This window comes from Manis javanica, chromosome 4, assembly GCF_040802235.1.
Source record: "Manis javanica isolate MJ-LG chromosome 4, MJ_LKY, whole genome shotgun sequence".
In the NCBI taxonomy this organism is placed as follows: Eukaryota; Metazoa; Chordata; class Mammalia; order Pholidota; family Manidae; genus Manis; species Manis javanica.
Genome location: NC_133159.1, coordinates 62,634,974 through 62,655,426, shown reverse-complemented (window position 1 = coordinate 62,655,426; position 20,453 = coordinate 62,634,974). Strand labels below are relative to the sequence as shown.

At 36.3% G+C, this 20,453-nt stretch overlaps 1 protein-coding gene across 5 annotated transcripts in view; it reads left to right on the top strand.

Moving 5' to 3' along the window:
- The window catches only part of SLC44A5 (solute carrier family 44 member 5), a 359,314-nt gene that overhangs the window by 286,502 nt on the left and 52,359 nt on the right, over positions 1–20,453 (top strand). For 4 of the 5 annotated variants that reach the window (XM_073234136.1, XM_073234137.1, XM_073234138.1 and 1 more), the window contains 2 exons: positions 300–384; positions 20,046–20,130. In XM_073234136.1, the coding sequence (XP_073090237.1) occupies positions 300–384; positions 20,046–20,130 (170 nt within the window). Of the gene's footprint in view, positions 1–299; positions 385–17,401; positions 17,583–20,045; positions 20,131–20,453 lie in introns of all 5 variants that reach the window. The other variant, XM_073234139.1, reaches the window with a different exon arrangement.

The window sequence follows — 20,453 nt, the reverse complement described above, 5'->3', positions numbered from 1 at the left end:
ATTTGCAGTGTGCCCTCTAATTCACATTTTATTAAATGTCATTTTCTAAGTGCATTACCTCAGGTTTTGGCTACAACCCAGATGAATCCTGAGAGATTAAAAGAAATGTGCTTTCTGACTGATTCATCCATATTTTATTTTACTTTTCATTAAGAAATTACTCTCTGAAAAAAATCAATAATCCTCTGTGGCTGAGGGGAGAGGTTGGTGGGTTGCAGAGGTGCATTCTAATTTCTCAAATCAGATTGCCTTTAGCCAGCTGTGGCTAATAGAATGTTTATCCTTTCTTGTTCCTGCAGCTTGGGTACACGGTGACCCCAGGAGAGTAGCCTATCCTACAGACAGCACAGGCCACTTTTGTGGCCAGAAGGGCACCCCCAATGAGTGAGTATGGCCACCTTTGCTTTGTTTGATTTTGTTATCTAAGATGGAACCTAGAAATCACTTTTACCTTAATCCTACTAGACTTCATAAAAAGATTGAAATTCACGAAGGAGGCCTTCCCTCAGCTTTTCCTAGAGACAGTTTATAAGCAGTTGGGAAGTTTTTTTACAATATGACTTAAGACAAGATGTCATTGTTATGCAGCATTTCATTAGAACATATGAAGACTCTACTTAGAAAAAATGTTAATTATAATGGATGAATTGGATCACTGACTTTACAAGAAGCCATATTTTTAAACGCCTCATGTAATGGGCTATTGGAAGGCTGAGTTCTTGAGTGACTGCTGAAAGCCTGACGGTGCAGTTGTTACAACTGTTTTTGCCACAGTTGTCTACTGATTTTCATCTTTCAAAGTGAGAGGCACACCCAGAAGGCTTCAGAATGGTAGGCTTTTCAAGGCAATTTAGCTGCAGCAGGACATGACCCTGAGTAGCTGAAGCAAACAAGAATGTTCACCTGGATTCCTTTCAAATGTTAATCTGAAAGCAAGATTTCTGAAAGCAAGTGTTTTATTTGTTTGCCTTAATAAAACAAAACAAAACAAAACAAAACAAAAATATACATCTCACATTTTTAGAAAATTTTCTCTCCTTCCTCACAGGTCCATTTCTCTTTTTGGGCAATACCTGTATTTCTACTAACTCTCCTGGTTCTTCCCAACCAGTTCAGTTTCTGTAAAAGCTGGTATTGAATAAATAAAAAATCCTAAGCAACAACTGCCATCCCCACCACCAAAAACACAAAGAAACAAGGCTCAGAAAATTTCCAGTGTTCCCTGTGTTGCCTACCCTTAACTGTGGAGCTGATTGTTCCAAGAGATATACAGATTAAAAAGAAAATAGATTCAGGAAAGGGTTAACAAAATTCCCAGAGTAGAATTATTACAGTCAAGATAAACTAGAAATTTGGTGGGAAAAACAAATCCTTAATCATGTCAGGTGGATTTTATGGCAGACAACTTGACTCCTACAAAAAGTCCTTGTTGCCAGAGACTGGACTAAATTCTGATATAGAGTAGTAATTCTTATTTTAACCTCAGTAACTCAGAAAATCCTAGACATTGCCAACAAAAGCTTCACGCTATGAAGAACAAAGAAAACACTACATGGTAAAAAAAAAATCGTACAAATCTCTAGTTCTATAAAATAGGCTATTTTTAAAAGGGCCTCTGTAACAATGTTTTCCAGACCTAAGCCAATGACCCACTTACAACAAAAATGGGATAACACAAATTTCAGTACATACAGATCACTCAAGATAATCCTAGTGTACAACAGACATGTTCATTAAAGTATTATTTATAATTACAGTATGCTGGAAACTGTACAGAATTCCAGCAGCATGTGGATAATGATAAATTGTGGCCCATTTGTTGAATGAAATACAACGGAGCCATTAAAAATTATGCTCATGTTTCCAAGCATTTATTCTGTTGATTTTTTTCTAGTTTCTGGATTTTGTGTCATGATTATAACTGCCTTGCTCCTCCTGAAAATAATACTTGACTCTATTTCTTTAGTATTTTTATGGTTTTTCTTTTTTATATTTGTAATTCTAATCCACTTGGAATTTATTTTTATATGTGGAATGAAGTAGGAATCAAAATTTCTTTTTTTCTAATTGGGAAGCCAATGATCTCAGAACAGTTTTTCAACAAAGTATTGTTTTTCTCCTCTACCATAATTGTTATATAACAAATTCTTGCATTTATTTCTGAACTATCTATGCTTTTCCAATGCATTTATTTATTTAATTAAGGTATCACTGAAACACAATCTTATAAAGGTTTCACATGAACAACATTGTGGTTTCAACATTCACCCATATTATCAAGTCTGCCCTCCCCCACTCCACTGTAGTCACTGTCCATAAGTGTAGTAAGATGTTATAGAGTTATTACTGTCTTCTCCATGCTATACTGCCTTCCCTGGGACCTACCTATATTGTGAGTGCTAACTATGATGCCCCTAATCCCCTCTCCCTCCCTACCACTCATCCTCCCCAATCCCTTCCCTTTGGTAACCACTAGTCCCTTCTTGGAATTGAAGTCTGCTGCTGTTTCATTCTTTCAGTTTTGCTTTGCTGTTGTACTCCACAAATGAGGGAAATCATTTGGTACTTATCTTTCTCCACCTGGCTTATTTTCACTGAGCATAATACCCTCTAGCTCCATCTATGTTGTAGCAAATGGTAGGATTTGTTTTCTCTTTATGGCCAAATAATATTTCACTGTGTATATGCACCACATCTTCTTTATCCATTCATCTACGGATGGGCACTGAGGTTGCTTCCATATCTTGGCTGTTGTAAATAGTGCAGCAATAAACATAGGGGTGCTTATGTCTTTTAGAATCAGGGATCTTGTTCTCTTCCACATCTATTGAGATGATCATGTGGTTTTTGTCCTTCTTTTTGTTGATGTGCTGTATATGATGTTGATTGATTTTCAAATATTGTACCATCCCTGCATCCCTGGAATAAATCCCACTTGGTCATGATGGATGATCTTTTTGACGCATTTTTGAATTTGGTTTGCTAATATTTTGTTGAGTATTTTTGCATCTATGTTCATCAGAGCTATTAGTCTGTGATTTTCTTTTTTTGTGGTGTCTTTCCCTGGTTTGGGTATTAGAGTGATGCTGACTCCATAGAATGAGTTTGGAAGTATTTCCTCCTCTTCTACTTTTTTGGAAAACATTGAGGAGGATGAATATTAGATCTCTAAATGTGTGGTAAAATTCAGTGGTGAAGCCATCTGGTACAGGAGTTTTGTTCTTAGGTAGTTTTTTGATTACTAATTCAATTTCATTGCTGGTAATAGGTCTGTTCAGATTTTCTGTTTCTTCCTGGGTCAGTCTTGGGAGGTTGTATTTTTCTAGAAAGTTTTTATTTGGTCATTGATCCATTGATTATTTAGGAGCATGTTGTTAAGCCTCCATGTGTTTGTGGGCCTTTTTGTTTTCTTTGCATAATTTATTTCTAGTTTTGTACCTATGTGGTCTGAGAAGCTTGTTAGCACAATTTCAATATTTACTGAGGCTGTTTTTGTGGCCTATTATGTGATCTATTCTGCAAAAAGTTTCCATGTACACTTATGAGGAATGTGTATCCTGCTGCTTTTGGGTGTAGAGTTCTGTAGGTGTCTGTTAGGTCCATCTGTACTGATGTGATGTTCAGTGTCTCTGTCTCCTTACTCATTTTCTGTCTGCTTGATCTATCTTTTGGTGTGAGTGGTGTGTTGAAGTCTCCTAAAATGAATGCATTACATTCTATTTCCCCCTTTAATTCTATTAGTATTTGTTTCACATATTTAGGTGCTCTTGTATTGGGCACATAGATATTTATAATGGTTATATCCTCTTGTTGGATTGACCCCTTTATCATTATGTAGTGTCCTTCTTTGTCTCTAGTTACATTCTTTGTTTTGAAATCTATTTTGTCTGATATCAGTACTACAACTCCTGCTTTTTTCTCCTTATTAGTTGCATGAAATATCTTTTTCCATTCCTTCACTTTTTGTCTCTATATGTCTTTGGGCTTGAAGTGAATCTCTTATAGGCAGCATATAGTTGGGTCTTGTTTCTTTATTCATTCTGTAACTTTATATCTTTTGATTGGTGCTTTCAGTCCATTTACATTTAGGGTGATTATCAATAGATATGTACTTATTTCCTTTGTAGGCTTTAGATTTGTGGTTACCAAAGGTTCAAGGGCAGCCTCCTTACTATCTAATAGTCTGTCTTAACTGTTTTTTATGCTATTTCAAACACAATCTAAAGGTTCTTTTTTTTTCCTCCCTTCTTTTTCTTCCACCCCCACTCTTTGTATGTTAGGTGTCATACTCTGTACTCTTCATGTATCCCTTGACTGACTTTGTGGTTAGTTGATTTAATTTTGCATTTGCTTAGTAATTAATTGGTATACATCCTTTACAATGGTTTTATTTTCTCTGGTGACAGCTATTTAGCCTTAGGAGCACTTGCATCTAGAACAGTCCCCTTAAGATACACTATAGAGATGGTTTGTGGGTGGTAAATGCCCTCAACTTTTGCTTATTTGGAAATTGTTTAATCCCTGCTTCAAATTTAAATGATATTTAAATTTGGGTAGACTATTCTTGGTTCGAGGCCCTTTTGTTTCATTGCATTAAATATATCATACAACTCCCTTGTGACCTGTAAGGTTTCTTCTGAGAAGTCTGCTGATAGCCTGATGGTCTTTCTTTTTAAATGATTGTTTTCTCTCTCTGGCTGTTTTCAATACTCTTTCCTTGTCCTTGGTCTTTGCCATTTTAATTATTATATGTCTTGGTTTTGTCTTCATAGGGTCCCTTTGGTTGGGAGATCTCTACACTTCCATGACTTGAGAGACTATTTCCTTCCCAAGACTGGGGAATTTTCCAACAATTATTTCCTCAAAGAGATTTTCTATCCCTTTTTCTCTCTCTTCTTCTTCTGGTACCCCTACAGTGCGAATATTGTTCCTTTTGGATTGATTGCACAGTTTTCTTATTGTTCTTTCTTACCTAGAGATCCATTTTTTCTCTCTGTGCCTCAGCTTCTTTGTATTCCTGTTCTCTAATTTCTATTTAATTTACCATCTCCTCTACCTCCTCTATTCTACTTTTAAATTCATCCATTGTATGTTTCATTTCAGATACTGTATTTTTCAAAGTTTCTTTCTTTTATGAAGTCCTCCATGAGATCTTGAATATTTTTCTGTAGCTCCATGAGCATATTTATAATTTTTATTTTGAAATCTTTATCAAGAAGATTAATGCTTTCAGGTTCACTTAGCCCTCTTTCTGGTGTCCTGTATTTTTGTTTGTACAAATTTTTTTTTGCCTATTCATTTTTTTAGTGATTGCTATGGAATAATAACTTTGTTTAGGTGGGGCCCTCTAGTGCCCAGCAACTCTACTCTCTGAAACTGCTGAGCACCTGTGGCAATGGCAGGGGTCTCAGGTGTGTGGAACTGGCTTGTGCTGGGAGGAAAGAGCTCTTACCTGCTTCCTGGCTGTAGTGCCTGCCCCCACTGCCTTTTTCAGTAGGCTGAGTGCACATGGAGGAGCCTCTGTGCTATGCTCCTTTAGCTGCCATAGGTGGGGCTACCCTCTGACTGGCCTGACACAATGGCAGGGGGCAGCAGGTGTGCAGGACTGGTGCCTGCCAGGAGGAAGGACTGCAGGCTGTGTATTTCAGTGAGAGGCCTCAGGGCTGTGTTGCTTGCCAGGGGTATGGAGTGTCTTAAACTCCTGAGAGTTCCCAGCCTTCTGGGCTGAGTGTGCTGGGATGATTTCATCTACCTGCCCTTTCTCCTGAACAGTGAGCTCTATGTAATCTTTGCCTCTTTAGTGCCCCTTTCACTGTTAGGAAGTCTTTCAAAGTGTCCACCTTTCTTTTGTCCCTGGGGGCCAGTTTTGTGTCCATGTTCTCCACCAGTGGCTGGAATTTCAGTTTTTCTGAGTATTCCACCTGTCTTTTCTTTCCAACCCCGTTAATCTCCAGAGCACCATGTAATGTGGGTTCATGCTCCCAGAGCAGATCTCCAGGGCTAGCTGTTTAGCAGTCCTGGGCTTCTACTCTCTCCCCACTCCATTTCTCTTCCAACTACTTGTGGGCTGGAGTATGGGGAGGGCTTGAGTACCACTGGATGTGGCTTTGCTATTTTACACTTTTCTGTGATGTCTTCTCTTTTGCCTGGATATAGGCTGTCTGTTCTGCAGTCTTCAGGTTGCTCTTTCAGGATTAGTTGTATTTGTTGTATTTTTGTGTTGTATGTGGTTTTGGAAGGAGGTTTCTGCCTTACTTCTCACACTGCCATCTTTTTCCCTCCAGTTTATATCTTTAAATGCCAATTGTTTTAATTTTTGTAATATATGTACATTAATATGAAAATTTAACATGAAAGATACTTCAAGTAGTGCTTAAACTTTTTAATAGGAAGTGAAAATACTTATGAAAATATCAGATTTTAATCCTCAAAACAGTGTGGGACTATCATAAAATTAGAAAGAAATAAATACAATTACAAATATCAATTTTGAATGTGATAAAGATGGGGTTTCAAGTAATATCAAAAGGAGGAATTACTATGAAATAAATGATACTGAGGTAACTAAAATATATTCATAAAAAAATAAAATTGGATATTTATCTCATATATTAGACCAAATTGATTACTGAAACATTCAAGCTTTTGTACATAAAATATACAACTGAAAAGTAACAGAAGAAAATGAAGGGGTATATATATTGAATTATGCAGTAAAGAAACCTTTTGTAAACATGACATCAAAATCATAAAATTTAACAGAAATGTTTAAGTATGTTACCATGCAAAGTAAATCCACCTTAACCTACTATATACAAAGTTAAAAGATAAGTGGCAATCAAGGAAAATAAGTATATTCAACACATATATCTGACATTAAGTCAATAGCTTTATTATATGAATTGGTTTATAAAATCAAAAAATGAAAGATGATCATTCAAAATTAAGTTTTCAAAAATCATAAATAATATATTATATATCATAAACATAATATAATGGCCAATAATAATAGTGTTGCTTAACCACAGTTTAAAAATACAAATTAATAAAGACATATTATTTTTGCTTATTAAGTTGTCAAATAAATTTAAATGATTAAGATTTCCATTGTTGACTACTGGTGGTAGTGAAATATAATATTCATCACACTTTATGAAATATTTATCATATTTGTATATTCTTTTTGATTTAGAAGTTTTCTTCCTGGAAACTTATCTAATGGAAATTTGCATAAAGTTTCCCATTATAGTTACTATGAAACAATAATAATAAAATGGATTCAGCCTAAATGTCTATCAATAGGAGAATGTCTAAATGAATTATAATACAGTCATATACTATTTAATCATTAAAAATGATCATGTAGTGGTGTATTTATTGGTGTAGAAATATGCACATGATGTATTATTAAATCATGAAATCAGGTTATAAATTGTCATGTATAGTATAATTCTGTCTCGTGGGTGTGTTTGTGACATGTCACTAACATGTGTATGAAAACACCAATGTATGCAAAGAAAACAGTCTGGAAGGATATCCACATGTTTATAGTAATTATTTCTGGGTAATGGGATTGTATTTTTACTTTCATTTACACATTTATTGAGCCACTATTATATCTGTTTTTTAAAGGTTTAGGTTATAGTGCAAACAAATGGATTCTTGTGTTCATGAAGTTTTAAGTTCACATAGATGGCAATTGTAATGAAGATGTAAACAAACAAGATAATTTCAAATAGTGATAAGTGCTATAAAGGAAAAAACAAAACAGGTGGCCCAAAATAAGATGACTAATAAGCAATGAGCTGCCTTTAGGTTGCAGGGTATGGGATAGCATTTCCATGAGAAGGTAATTTTTGAACTGAAATATGAAGACTAGGAAGAAAACAACCTTGCAAAACCCTAGTAAGATATTTTAAACCAGAGACAAGAACAAAGGTTCTGAGGCTGCACTGAACCCATGAGACTCCAGGAACAAAAGAAGCCTAGGAGGCTAGAATAGAAACACAAGGGGAATGGAATGAGTAGCTCTGAGAAGCAGGTAGGAGTCAGATTTTGTGGTCTTATATTTAAAGTATTTGGATTATATATATGTGCAGGAAGGCCAAGGAAATGTGTCCAGCAAGAAAATGACATCATCTGTTTTCTATTTTAAAAGACCACTCTTGCTGCTTGTTTATACCTTCCTGAACTATTTCATTTGTTCATAATGAGAATGTATAGAGAAAAATATTAAGCTTTTTTTCATTTGGAAAAGAATTAATGTCACATATGATAGAATAGATTTATGAGTAATTTTTATTTTCTTACTTATCTTAATTTGCATTACAAGTTTCTACCAAAAAACATGCGATACTTGTATATACCTTCCAAATTTTCCAAAAACATAGATCTTAAAAATGCACAAACTGAAGCAATGGATTACCTTACTTATAAAACCCTTAACAAAAGAATATATAAAACATTTTGTTAACACAGATTCTGGAGTCAAATCCTGTCTTTACTTTCTTCCATCACTGACCTTTAGACATGGATACAACCCTTCCTCATCCATAATTGACTCATGATAATGCAAAAGATTAAATGAGAGAACACTAATTAGCAGCAAAGTTGCATTTTCATTTCTTTTTACAAAGCACTTTGATATTCAATACTACATCATTTGTTGAGGTTTCCAAAGGGCCAGACACTATGCAAAATCTGGGGATATTCCAGAAATAAGACACAGAGTTTTCTTCAGGGATCTCTCAGTCTTCATGGATATAATTGATACATCCATGGATTCCAGAGAGAATTTCAGTCCAAGATGGCAATACAGAAGGCTCCTAAACTCACTTCCTCCCATAGAAACACCAAATCTATAGCTACACAGAGAGCAATTCCATCTGAAAGAAATACAGAAATTAGCTGAGTGACTTCTATTCATCAGGTGAACAAGAAAATACCCACATCAAAATGGATAGGAAAATCTGAGACAAAACCTCACCATTAACACCCCTGCTCCTCAACATGATGCCATACATTTGGGAGATAATCTTCAAATCCCAGTTTCTTCCCAAGAAGTGAGAGGTTTAGACCCCATATCTAGTGCCCCAACTTTTAAGACTCCTTCTAGAGGGACAGGCCCCCAAAACACCTAGATATGCAAGCAAACAGAGTTTCCATCCTTGAGACCCATAAGACGAGAAGTAAACAAAGAAAAGTCCTTATTGGGCTTGCAAGGACTCGCTGTGTCTATCCCCCAGAAATCAGCTCAAAGGCAGTAGATAGAAACACCCATCTCCTATCTTTCTCTGAAAAAAGTCTATTTATGTACTTTAAAAACTGCTGCCTGGGCTGCCTGGGTTATAGCTTGCACACATCTAGGAGATGAATGGGATCCTTCCCAGAGACTAGGAAGGCCAATGGGCAGTATCTCTGTGTTCTCTCTCTGGCATGCTGTCTACCTGGAAGGAGCTTGTGCACCACCCCAGCTTTTACCACTGCCACCCAAGAGACATACCAATAGATTGCCTGGCTCTGGTGACCAGTGGGTCTTGTATTCACCAGTCCCACATACCTGTAGCAAATCAAAACACTTCTTAACTGGCTATCCCTTCAGCACTCAGTGCAGAAGAAGCAGACAGAAATGCCCACCTCCAGTGTCTTCCTGAAAGAGGAGGTGGATCAAAGAAAAAATTTACATGCCTTACAATCTATCTGAGGGCCTGAATTTCAACAGTTTGCACATAGATGCTGACTGAAATCCTCCCTTTTGAAACACTGACAAGTCTTGGCACTAATCAACTATTAGGAACCATTATGAACAAATATGTCAACATAGATAAGCAGAAAGGTTTGTGATACAACTAATTGCTGGAGCCAACTTGAGTAATAAGCTTCACTTATAGAGCATTCTGTCAGGCTGAGAGAGATGGCTGTCTTAACCTAATGCACAGAAAACAACACAAAAAGTCAAGCAAATGAAGAAACAGAGGAATATGTTCCAAATAAGACAGATAAATCTCCAGATGCAGACTTTAATGAAATGATTAAATAATTGAGTTCAAAATAAAGGTCAAGATATTCACCAAGGTCAGGAGAACAATGCATAAACAAAGTGAACAAGAGAGAGAAAATATAAGAAAATGTCAACAGAAGTCAAAGATCTGAAGAATATGAAAATGAACTGAAAAATTCAAAAGAGGGGTACAGCAGCAGACTAGATAAGCAAAAGAAAGAATCACTGAACTCAAAGACAGAGCAGTGGAATTCATCCAATTAGAAGAGCAAAAAGAAAAAAGAATGGAAAGAGTAAAGATAGCTTAAGGTACTTATGGGACAACACCAAGTGGACCAATATTTGCATTATAGGAGTCCTAAAAGGAGAAGAAAAAGTGAAGCGGCAAAAGCTTATTCAAAGAAATAATGGCTGAAAAGATCCCTAATGTGAGGAAACAGACATCCAGATCCAGGGAGCATGCAGATCCCAAAAAAGATGAATCCAAAGAGATCCACACCAAGAAACATTAGAATTAAACTGTCAAAAGTTAAAGACAATCAGAGAATCTTAAAAGCAGCAAGGGAGAAACAACTTTTACATGCAAGAGAGACCTCCATAAGACTTTCAGCAGACTTCTCAGTCGAAACTGCAGACCAGAAGGAAGTGGAATGATATATTCAAAGTATTGAAAGAATAAAAAACTGCTAACCAAGAATACTCTACCTGAAAAAGTTATCCTTCAGAATTGAAGGAGAGATCAAGAGTTCTCCAAACAAGCATAAGTTGAAAGAGTCCATCACCTCTAGACTGGCCTTACAAGAAATGTCAAAAGCACTTCTTTAAGCTGAAATGACAATTAGTAATAGGAAAACATTTGAAAGCATAAATCTCACTGGTAAAGTGAATATATAATTAAATTTGGAATACTCTAATGCTGTAATGTGGTTGGTAAATCACTTATAAATCTAGTATGAAGTTTAAAAGAAAAAAGCAGTAAAAAACAAAAATACCATTTGACCCAGGAATTCCACTCCTAGGAATTTACCCTAAGAATGCAGCAGCCCAGTTTGAAAAAGACAGATGCACCCCTATGTTTATCGCAGCACTATTCACAATAGGCAAGAAATGGAGGCAATCTACATGTCCATCAGTAGATGAATGGATAAAGAAGATGTGGTACATATACACAATGGACTATTATTCAGCCATAAGAACAAAACAAATCCTACTATTTGCAACAACATGGATGGAGCTACAGGGCATTATGCTCAGTGAAATAAGCCAGGTGGGAAAAGACAAGTATCAAATGATTTCACTCATATGTGGAGAATAAGAACAAAGTAAAAAACTGAAGAAACACAATAGCAGCAGACTCACAGAACCTAAGAATGGACTAACAGTTACCAAAGGGAAAGGGACTGGGGAAGATGGGCAGGAAGGGAGGGATAAGGGGCATTACGATTAGCAGACATAATGTAGGGGGTCACGGGGAGGGCTGTACAACACAGAAAAGTCAAGTAGTGATTCCATAGCATCTTACTGTGCTGATGGACAGTGACTATAATGGGGTACGTGGTGGGGACTTGATGATGGGGGTAGTCCAGTAACCATAATGTTGCTCATGTAATTGTAGATAATGATACCAAAAAAAATAACTATATTAACTGCAAAAACTTAATGGGTATACATGGTAAAAAGATGTAAATTATGACATCAAAGAGATAAATTAGGGGAGAGTAAAAATGTATAACTTTAGCATGTATTTGAGGTACCAGCTGAAAATGACTGTTATGAATATAATATTTTATAATGTTTTATGTAAGCCTTGTGGTAACCACAAGTGACCTGTAGTAGCTACACAAAAGATAAAGGAATCTAAGTCTCTTACTACAGAAAATCATCAAATCACAAAGGAAGAGAGCAAGAGGAACAAAAGAATTACAAAACACCAATAGCAAATGAACAAAATAGCAATAATAAGTCCTACATGTTAATAATTTATTTATATATACATGGACAAAATTATATAATCCTAAATTTGAGTTTCTGATTTAATTAAGAAAAACAACAATCAACTATATGCTACCTACAAGAGACTCCAGGTCTAAAGGCAGACACAGAAGGAAAGTGAAGGGATATAAAAACATGTTTCATACAAATGAAACCAAAAGACAGCCAGGGTAGCTATACTTACATTAGACCAACTAGACTATAAGATAAAAAGTATAAGAGACAAAGTTTATCATATAATGATAAAGGGGGTCAATCCAACAAGAGGATATAACATTTGTAAATATATATACACTCAATAAAAAAAAGCACAGATATATATGCAAAGCAAATATTGGCAGACCTAAAGGGAGAAATAGACAGCAATATAATAATAGTAGAGAACTTCAACATACTACTTTCATCAATAGGTAGATCATCCAGACAGAAAATAAGGAAGCATTGGACTTAAATTACATGTTAGACCAAATGAACTTGACATATATTTTCAGAATTTTTCATCCAACAGCAGCAGATTGCACATTCTTCTCAGGTACACATTGAACATTCTCCGGAAATGATCATATGTTGGGACATAAAGCAAGTCTTAATAAATATAAGAAGATTGAAATAATATCAAGCTTTTACAGCCACAATGTTGTGAAATTAGAAATCAGTTACAGGAAAAAACTGAAAATGCACAAATGTGTAAACATTTAACAACTTGCTACTAAATAATAAGGGGGTCAAAGAAAAAATCAAAAGGAAAATCAGAGTATCTTGAGACAGATGAAAATGGAAATACAACATGCAAAATGCATGGGATGCAGCAAAGCAATTCTAAGAGAAAAGCTTATATTGATAAATGCCTACATTAAGAAAAAAGAAGGACCTTAACCTAACTTTGCACCTCAAAGAATTAGAAAAAGAACAAAATAAACCCAAAGTTAGTAAAAGAAGGAAATAACAAAGATCAGAGTGGAAATAAATGAAATAGAGATTAAAATGATAATATAAAAGATCAGTGAAACTAAGAGCTGTTTCTTTGAAAAGATAAACAATATAGACAAATTTTTAGCTAGATTTACCAAGAAAAAGAGAGGGGACTCAAATAAAATTAGAAATGGGGGAGGAGATTTTACAACAATACCACACAAATACAAGAGATCATAAGAGACTACTGCAATAATTATAAACCAACAGATTGGACAACCTAGAAGAAATGGATAAATTCCTAGAAACGTACAACCCACCAAGACTGAATCGTGAAGACAGAAAATCTGTACAGACCAATTACTAGTAAGGAGATTGAATCAGTAATCAAAAATCTCCCATCGAAGAACCAGATGGCTTTAGAAATTTAGAAAAAGTAAAGTTCTTGTTCAGCATCAACTGACTACTAAATGGCAAAAGTAGCCTGTTCTAACCTCAAATCTAGTGCTCTTAAGGCTGCACATTGATAGAGTTCCAGTGAAATTGGTTTTCTATGTTACATGTTGAATCCAGTCCTAAAAATCTTGAACACAAACTGGTAAAAAAATATCATTAAATTTAAAAAAGCACAAATAAATTTGTGCATGGGTGTGTGTGTGTATTTTCATTCCAAACGAAATTCATCTATCTGAACATTTGTAAGCAATGTGAGTACTACAAACAATACAGTCCAGAAAATACTTGTTAAGCTGACAATTAGTGTTTGCATTTGTCCATGTCATGATGTACTTTGATTCTCAGCTCTCAAAGATATTCCTTATAACAGCTTAAATTCCATGTTTAATGTTTAGAGATGGTGTGATAGTACTTGGGATGTAGTTTAGACATTTTGTGCTTTGTTTATACGTGCTTAACCAAAAGGATGCTAGGAAAAAACCCTGGGAGCTTTCTAAATGTTGTAATAGGTAAAACAGAGACCACAAAGGGAAATGGAGTGCTTCTTGATGTGTGTAACTTTCTCTGCCTTTTGAGTTTCAGGGAAGTTATTCATGATTCTTGGATATGGTCCTTTTCTTTGCTGTTTCCACTCAATTGATTTTGATGCCACCTTCTGGTTACTAAAAAAACTTCAGTTTATAAAGGTTGTGTTAAAACAATTTTGAACACTGTCTGATGCAGCACAGTTACCAAATTAGACAGATTGAAATACCCATCTTCTTTGCATGGGGTTCAGATGGGGAACAGGAAACATTAAGAGGACAGATCTCTTCCCTTTAAATTTTGTGTCAATTTGGCATCTAAGTGAAGAAATAACAACTTTGTCTTCAATTTACTGAATAACCTCATAAAATTGCAAGGAGATCTGACAAAGCTGTCTAACTGAACACACTACAAGCCCAGATCTAGGACTTGGTTTAATTTTTAAATCTATATCAAAGTAATATATGCGTGTGGAAGTAAGCCAAACAGTAATGAGGTATTTATAATAAAAGCAATGGTCTCCTGTCCTAAGTCATCTTACCCACAGTTTCATTCCAGAGACAATCTCTTCTCTCTCTGGTTTTCTTAGTTTGTTGGGGCTGCTATAACAGAATACCATGGACCGGGTGATGTGTAAACAAGAGAAATTTATTTTCACAGTTCTGGAGTCGGGAAGTCCAAGACCAGGGTGCCGGAATGGTCAGGCTTTTAGTGAGGGCCAATTTCCTGCTTTGCAGACAGCCGCAATCCTCACTCTGCACCCTCAAATGGAAAAATGAGTGAGAGAGCTTTCTGGGTTCTCTTCTATAAAATGCTAATCCCTCTAGTGATGGCTCCATCCTCATCACTTCTCATAGGTTCCCCCCCTCCAAATACCATCACACTGGGGGTTAGAACTTCAACACATGAATTTTGAGGAGACACAAACATTGAGTCTATTACACTGGTCCTAGTTCTTCTGGCAGGTTTTTACATAACTTTAAATAAATAATCTGCTTATTATTTTATTTTGTGCTTTACTAACTTTACATAGTATTGATTGAGAGACTACTATGAATAATGAAGTCTTAAATCATTTACATTATCTCTTTTCCTGATCCTTCTCCTCCCATGTTTGAAGTTAAATTATTACTTTTAGACTTTTGTATAGGTTTGTGACTTTGAATAGTATTCTAATGCCTCTCTTTCTTGTTCTAACTTTTGTCAATGTCTTGACTCCTCTTAATAAAAGAGGAGGATTTTATCCTCGCTGCCCTTCTTTTCTTTTTCATTCCACTTTCTACTTTCTGTATTTACCCTTTACATGTTCAAATTTGTTAAAAAAGTCAGTTCAGCAACTCTATCAGGATATTCCATGTTGAATAGCAGGTTGATTCTCGAAGATGGAAGCATGTTATAACTATGTAAACTTTATTCACTTCCAGCCATTACATTTTCATTTCTGCTGTGTCATTGATATCAAAGTTTAACCTTACAGTTGATTAGCAGTTTGGCATCATCCTGTATTTATTTTAGTTTGCTTTAACATAAGGCAATGCCATTCTTGTATAATGTTTTGTTTGCCAGCAAGTTTTTCTTGAGTAGTCTATATCAGGACCACATGTTTTTCTACCATCCCAATCACACTATTTTTCAGAGACCCCCCTTCTCTCTGAAGACCTACCTTGGAGAGCTTCTTCCCTTTTATTCTATGCAGGACCTGGGAACTTTTAGGCCTACTGAATAGCTTTAATTCTGGGGCTTCTCTACCTCATTAGATTGGATCCTGCTTGTAGAGTTGCTGTATTTAGCAAATAAAAACACAACAATATACCCAATTAACTTTTAATTTTAGATAAACAATAAATAACTTTTTTAGTGCAAGTGTGTCCCATGCACTGTTTCCGGTATTCCAAGCTGTTTGCTTTCTTTATCAACACCCTTGTTTTGATGAAGAGCATTCTCAATGATCTTCCTAAGAAAAGGAAGTACAGGAAGTAAGTTTGCTGAGTCCCTGGAAATGTTTTTATTTTCTCTCCTTACAGTTGATGATGGTCTAGTGATAGAATTGTAACTTGAAAGACACATCCTGTCAGAAATTTGAAGACATTGTCCCACTGTTTTTGGAATCCAGTGTGTCTAATGCCCGGATTCACATGCCTTCTGGTGACTTTTTTAGTCTTGGAAAGCATTTAAAATCATTTCTTTATTCTTGGTATTGTGAAATCTCACAATTTCATGTGGGTCTTTTCAAAATATTTTTTTTGTTCAGTCCTCTATGGGTCCTTGAGTTCTGAAAAACTAGGACTTTTATCAACTCTGTAAAATTTTCTTCAGTTATTTCTTTGCTGTTTTCATTCTTTTCATTTTATTGGTTCTTTTTTTGGAACTTGGTTGGTCATATCTTGGACCACCTGGAGTAGTCTCAATGCCTCTTTTGTTTTTTTTGTGTTTTTTTTTTCCTTCTGCTTTCCATCTCTGACCTTTTATTCTATGTCCAAGAAGGTTTTTCTCAATTTTTTCTAGTTATTTTGATTTTAAAATATTGGCGGTCATATTTTTAATCTCTAAAAGGCCTATTCTTCTCTAATTATTCTTTTTTAATAATATACTGTTTTTGTTTTATGGATAATCTGCTTGAATCACTCTGAAATACTGGGTGTTTTTTAAAGGCCCCTCGTATGCTCTGAATTATTTTTATTTCATCCAGCATCAGTTTTCATTTACCTTATTCTTTCTCTTTCATATTCTGAGCCCACTAACATTCTTGATGGTACTTGATTATCCAGTCTTACGAAAGAAAGAGCTTGTTTGCCTGTGTGAATTGCCCTGCTACTGTTAGGTCAGTTTCTCAGGGAGACCTCTGCCCTGGGTGGGGTGATGGGGCTATGCTGGGTGTCAGATTTCACTTCAGTATGAACTGGGGGGAAGTTGGCTGTGAGGCAGGTCTTTCAAAATGTCAGAATATAAAGGCTGGGATAACAAATCCAACAAAAGCCCTTGTTAACCCCAGAGGGTTCATTCAACAAATGATGTCTCAGTTTTTGCCTATTTTTCTTGGATGCTAGAATTGTAAGTGTAAGGGTATGGGAGAAACACAGAGGTACTGATTTACACCGTGGATCTCTATGTAAACCTTCAATTAATCTCATTTTCACCCACATTTCTCACTGCCAATTCTGAGTCCAGAGTATTTCATGATTTCTGATAGGCACATCATATCCCACCCTTTTTGTAGACCCTCTGTAGTGTATCATCATTCAACACACTGTTATATGCTTTCCATCTTCCAGAAATTGTTCAACCCTCTTGTGCAATTATGAGATCTCATCCTCCACATCCTCAGCTAGAATTGTAAGGTTTATTCCTTTTTTTACATTTTTTTGTTTATTTCCGTGAGTCTAAAGAAAGAAAAGAGATGGACTTAAGCACATGGTACATGGTCTTCAATAGAGTTTGCAGTTTCTATTTTGTTGTTTCCTGGTAGAAATATAATTCAAGTTAACTAATGAGCTACTTCCTCAACCACTTCCATAGACTTGCTCAACTGCAACCATCACCATCTACTTTGTACCTAAGGAATCTGAGGCCTACTAAAGCTTAAGGATATCAAACACAGTGATAAAATGACTATAGAATTGTACCAAAAAACTAAGAAGGATTATAAGATTAAAAAAAAACTATTCTGGAATTGGCCTCATTCATTCTACCATATTTGGTAAGTACCTAGAATGCGCCGAGTACTAAGCTAAATGTTGGCAACGTAGGGATGTAAAGATGAGTAAGGTATAAACCTTACCCTTGAGGATAATCTGGTAAATGACTTGAGTTTATGTAGCATTTTGCAGTTTATAAATCAATTTTACCTATGCGGGCCTCTTGACACTTACTAATTTACCATTCACAGTTTTAACTACTCCTAAGGGACTCCAGTGATCCATGACATGTAATAATTTATTCATTTGCTTAGGTACAAACTTGAATGGCATGCGCCATGAGGCTGTGGATGATATAGTTGCCTGGGTGGTAAGAGAGCCAAGCTGACTCTTGTGAAATTATGAAGCAGCCTTGTGCATACTGTGGATGAATTTATAAGCAGATTCTTAAGCCATCCAAATTTGATAAGATTACAAATATGAAATGGGTTTACTTTCCCCCTACAATTAATTGCCTTTAACAATGTACTTTTCAGTCTCTCTTCTTCTCACCTTGACATCTGAGGTAGATTCCACAGCTTCCCGGATACTTTCTGTTGTTAAAAAGTTCAGTCCAATTTAAAATTGGAATCTCATTTCCTCCAATCCCCCAGCTCAGCTTTGAGGTCTGCAAGGGAACTCGAAGCAGAAGAGAAGGCCTGGCCCGCCTGTTCCCTTTCGGCCCTTCCTCTGCTTGTAGCTCTTTCTTTGTGTTTGGGGGACGGAAGGAGGAGGAGTGTCGGCTGCTTTCCTAGCTGCTGCCCTGTCCCACGTGGCTGTTGCCACACAACTAAGACATAACTAACTAGCCATCTGTACTTTTTGTGGACAAAGGCTGGCTCTCTTATGGAGTACAAGTGGAAATTCTCTCGGGGAGTCCTCACTGAATAGCTCTTTGGTTGGAGAGATCAGCTTTGACTTTTCTTCAGCTCCGTCCCTGGTGATCCACCCCCAGTCTCAGTTGTGGGAGGACGTACCATTTGGATCCACATCTTCCGAGTCAGACTGCTTTAATGTTGCCCTGTTTCTGCTCCACTGGTTTTTCAGCTCACTGGTGCTCTCTTTTGAGTCTCATTTCTCCCTCCTAAAATGGGCACAGAGGGCCGACTAGTAAATCTGCCGTATAAAAGGTGTCCAAGTGGAAAGTGAGATGCTGGTCTGCCCTTCCTACAGGTACCGTCAGTCTCCATGATCTCAGAGCCCTCTGTAATTTGGAATTCGGAAGAGACAATCCACCCTTTCAGTGAGGACAGGAGGGAAAATCCTCCTAATTAAGTTATCCGGCCAGCTCTGCTGCCTCCAGTCCCCTACCCTCCCCCAACCTTTTGCTTGTGTAGACAGGGGCAGGAAATGGATAGAACTGGTGAGGATCTAGCCCACACTTTTTTTGTGGAGAGTTTTCTTTATCCTTGGATTTGGATCCTACTTGGTGATTCTGAGTCAGTAGGAAAAGTTTTCATCAGCAGCCTATTGTGCATTTTATGCTATGTATGTAGTCACAGTAATTAACTGGGAACTTGACAAAGTGCAGGGAACACTTTGAGTGTTTAGGGCTGTGTTCTCTCAAGGTGTGGCTTATAGACCACCTGACTGAATCTACCTGGGAACATAGAGAGGAAATGTGAATTCCTGGGACCCATATCCTGAGATTTGGACTCTCAAGGTTGGGAAGGAGTCAGGAATCACGATTTCCAACAAAGCCCCCAAGTTTTACTGATGCATACTAAAATTGGATAACCACTTGTCTCGAGTCTACTGCATATTATTTTGTGTCCTCCCAGCCCCACTTTGAAGTAAGGCTGGTACCATCCCCATTTCACTGATGATGAAATTAATATTCAAAAAAGGACCATGGCTTTCCAAATGGCAGAGTAATACCCTACTCAGTGCTGGTGATAGTGAATATCAACCTGTTCCAAAATATGCTACTGACCAGAACTCTGAATGGAGAGAAAATATCGCTGACTTCATCTTTTTAAATATTACCTCATAATAATGTTTATTTTAGGAAAGCCAAAAAATTAGGTAACAAAACATAATTCCACCATTCAGATATAATAATTTGTTTCTGCATATGTTTTACCAGTTTTTGAAGAATTAAAATCAAATTGGACGTTAATGCCATTTAGTAACCTGCTTCCTAAAATTTAGGTCTTGTATAATTGTAGAATTTACATATCTATTAAACATTTTCTTCAACATTATTTTCAGTGACAATGTGGTTTTTCCACTTTGTGGATATGGAATTCAATCCCTCATTGAGGGACAATTTGATTATTTCAACTTTTTCCTATGACAGAAAAGTGCCTTAAATGTTAGGCAGCCTAAGGGTGAATTGGGGAATATATTGCAGCTGTCTAGAGGAAATGAAGCTGATTTTTAAAGGTCATATTATGTTAAAACTGTAGAGTTAGAAATGATATGGAACATTTTCATAGTCAGTCACTAAAAAGATTGCTTTATTTATTTATTTAATTTCTTCACAGGAACAAGACAGTTTTGTTTTACTTTAACCTGTTCAGCTGTTCCAGTCCCTCAGTGATGGTAAACCTACAGTGCCCTACCACACAGGTAAGGCAAAAAAAAAAAAAAAAAAAGCCTCACTGGTAGTGTTAGCAATTTGGAACATTCTTGAATGAAAGAATTCAGAAATTCCATTTGAATTCTCTTTTTGTGTGGCTAATGATGAATTAATGGAAGGTGGAAAGATGTAGGTATGAGCTCATGTTTGTTCATACACAATAAAAATGAAGTGAAGATTAATCATTTTAGCATCACCGAGAAACCTTGGTGATTTTCTCCTCCAACCACCTGTTTTAATAAATGAACAAACTGCAGCCCAGAGAAGTAGAGATACTTTTCTCAGAGTCAGCATTAGGAAGAGTAAAGCTAGC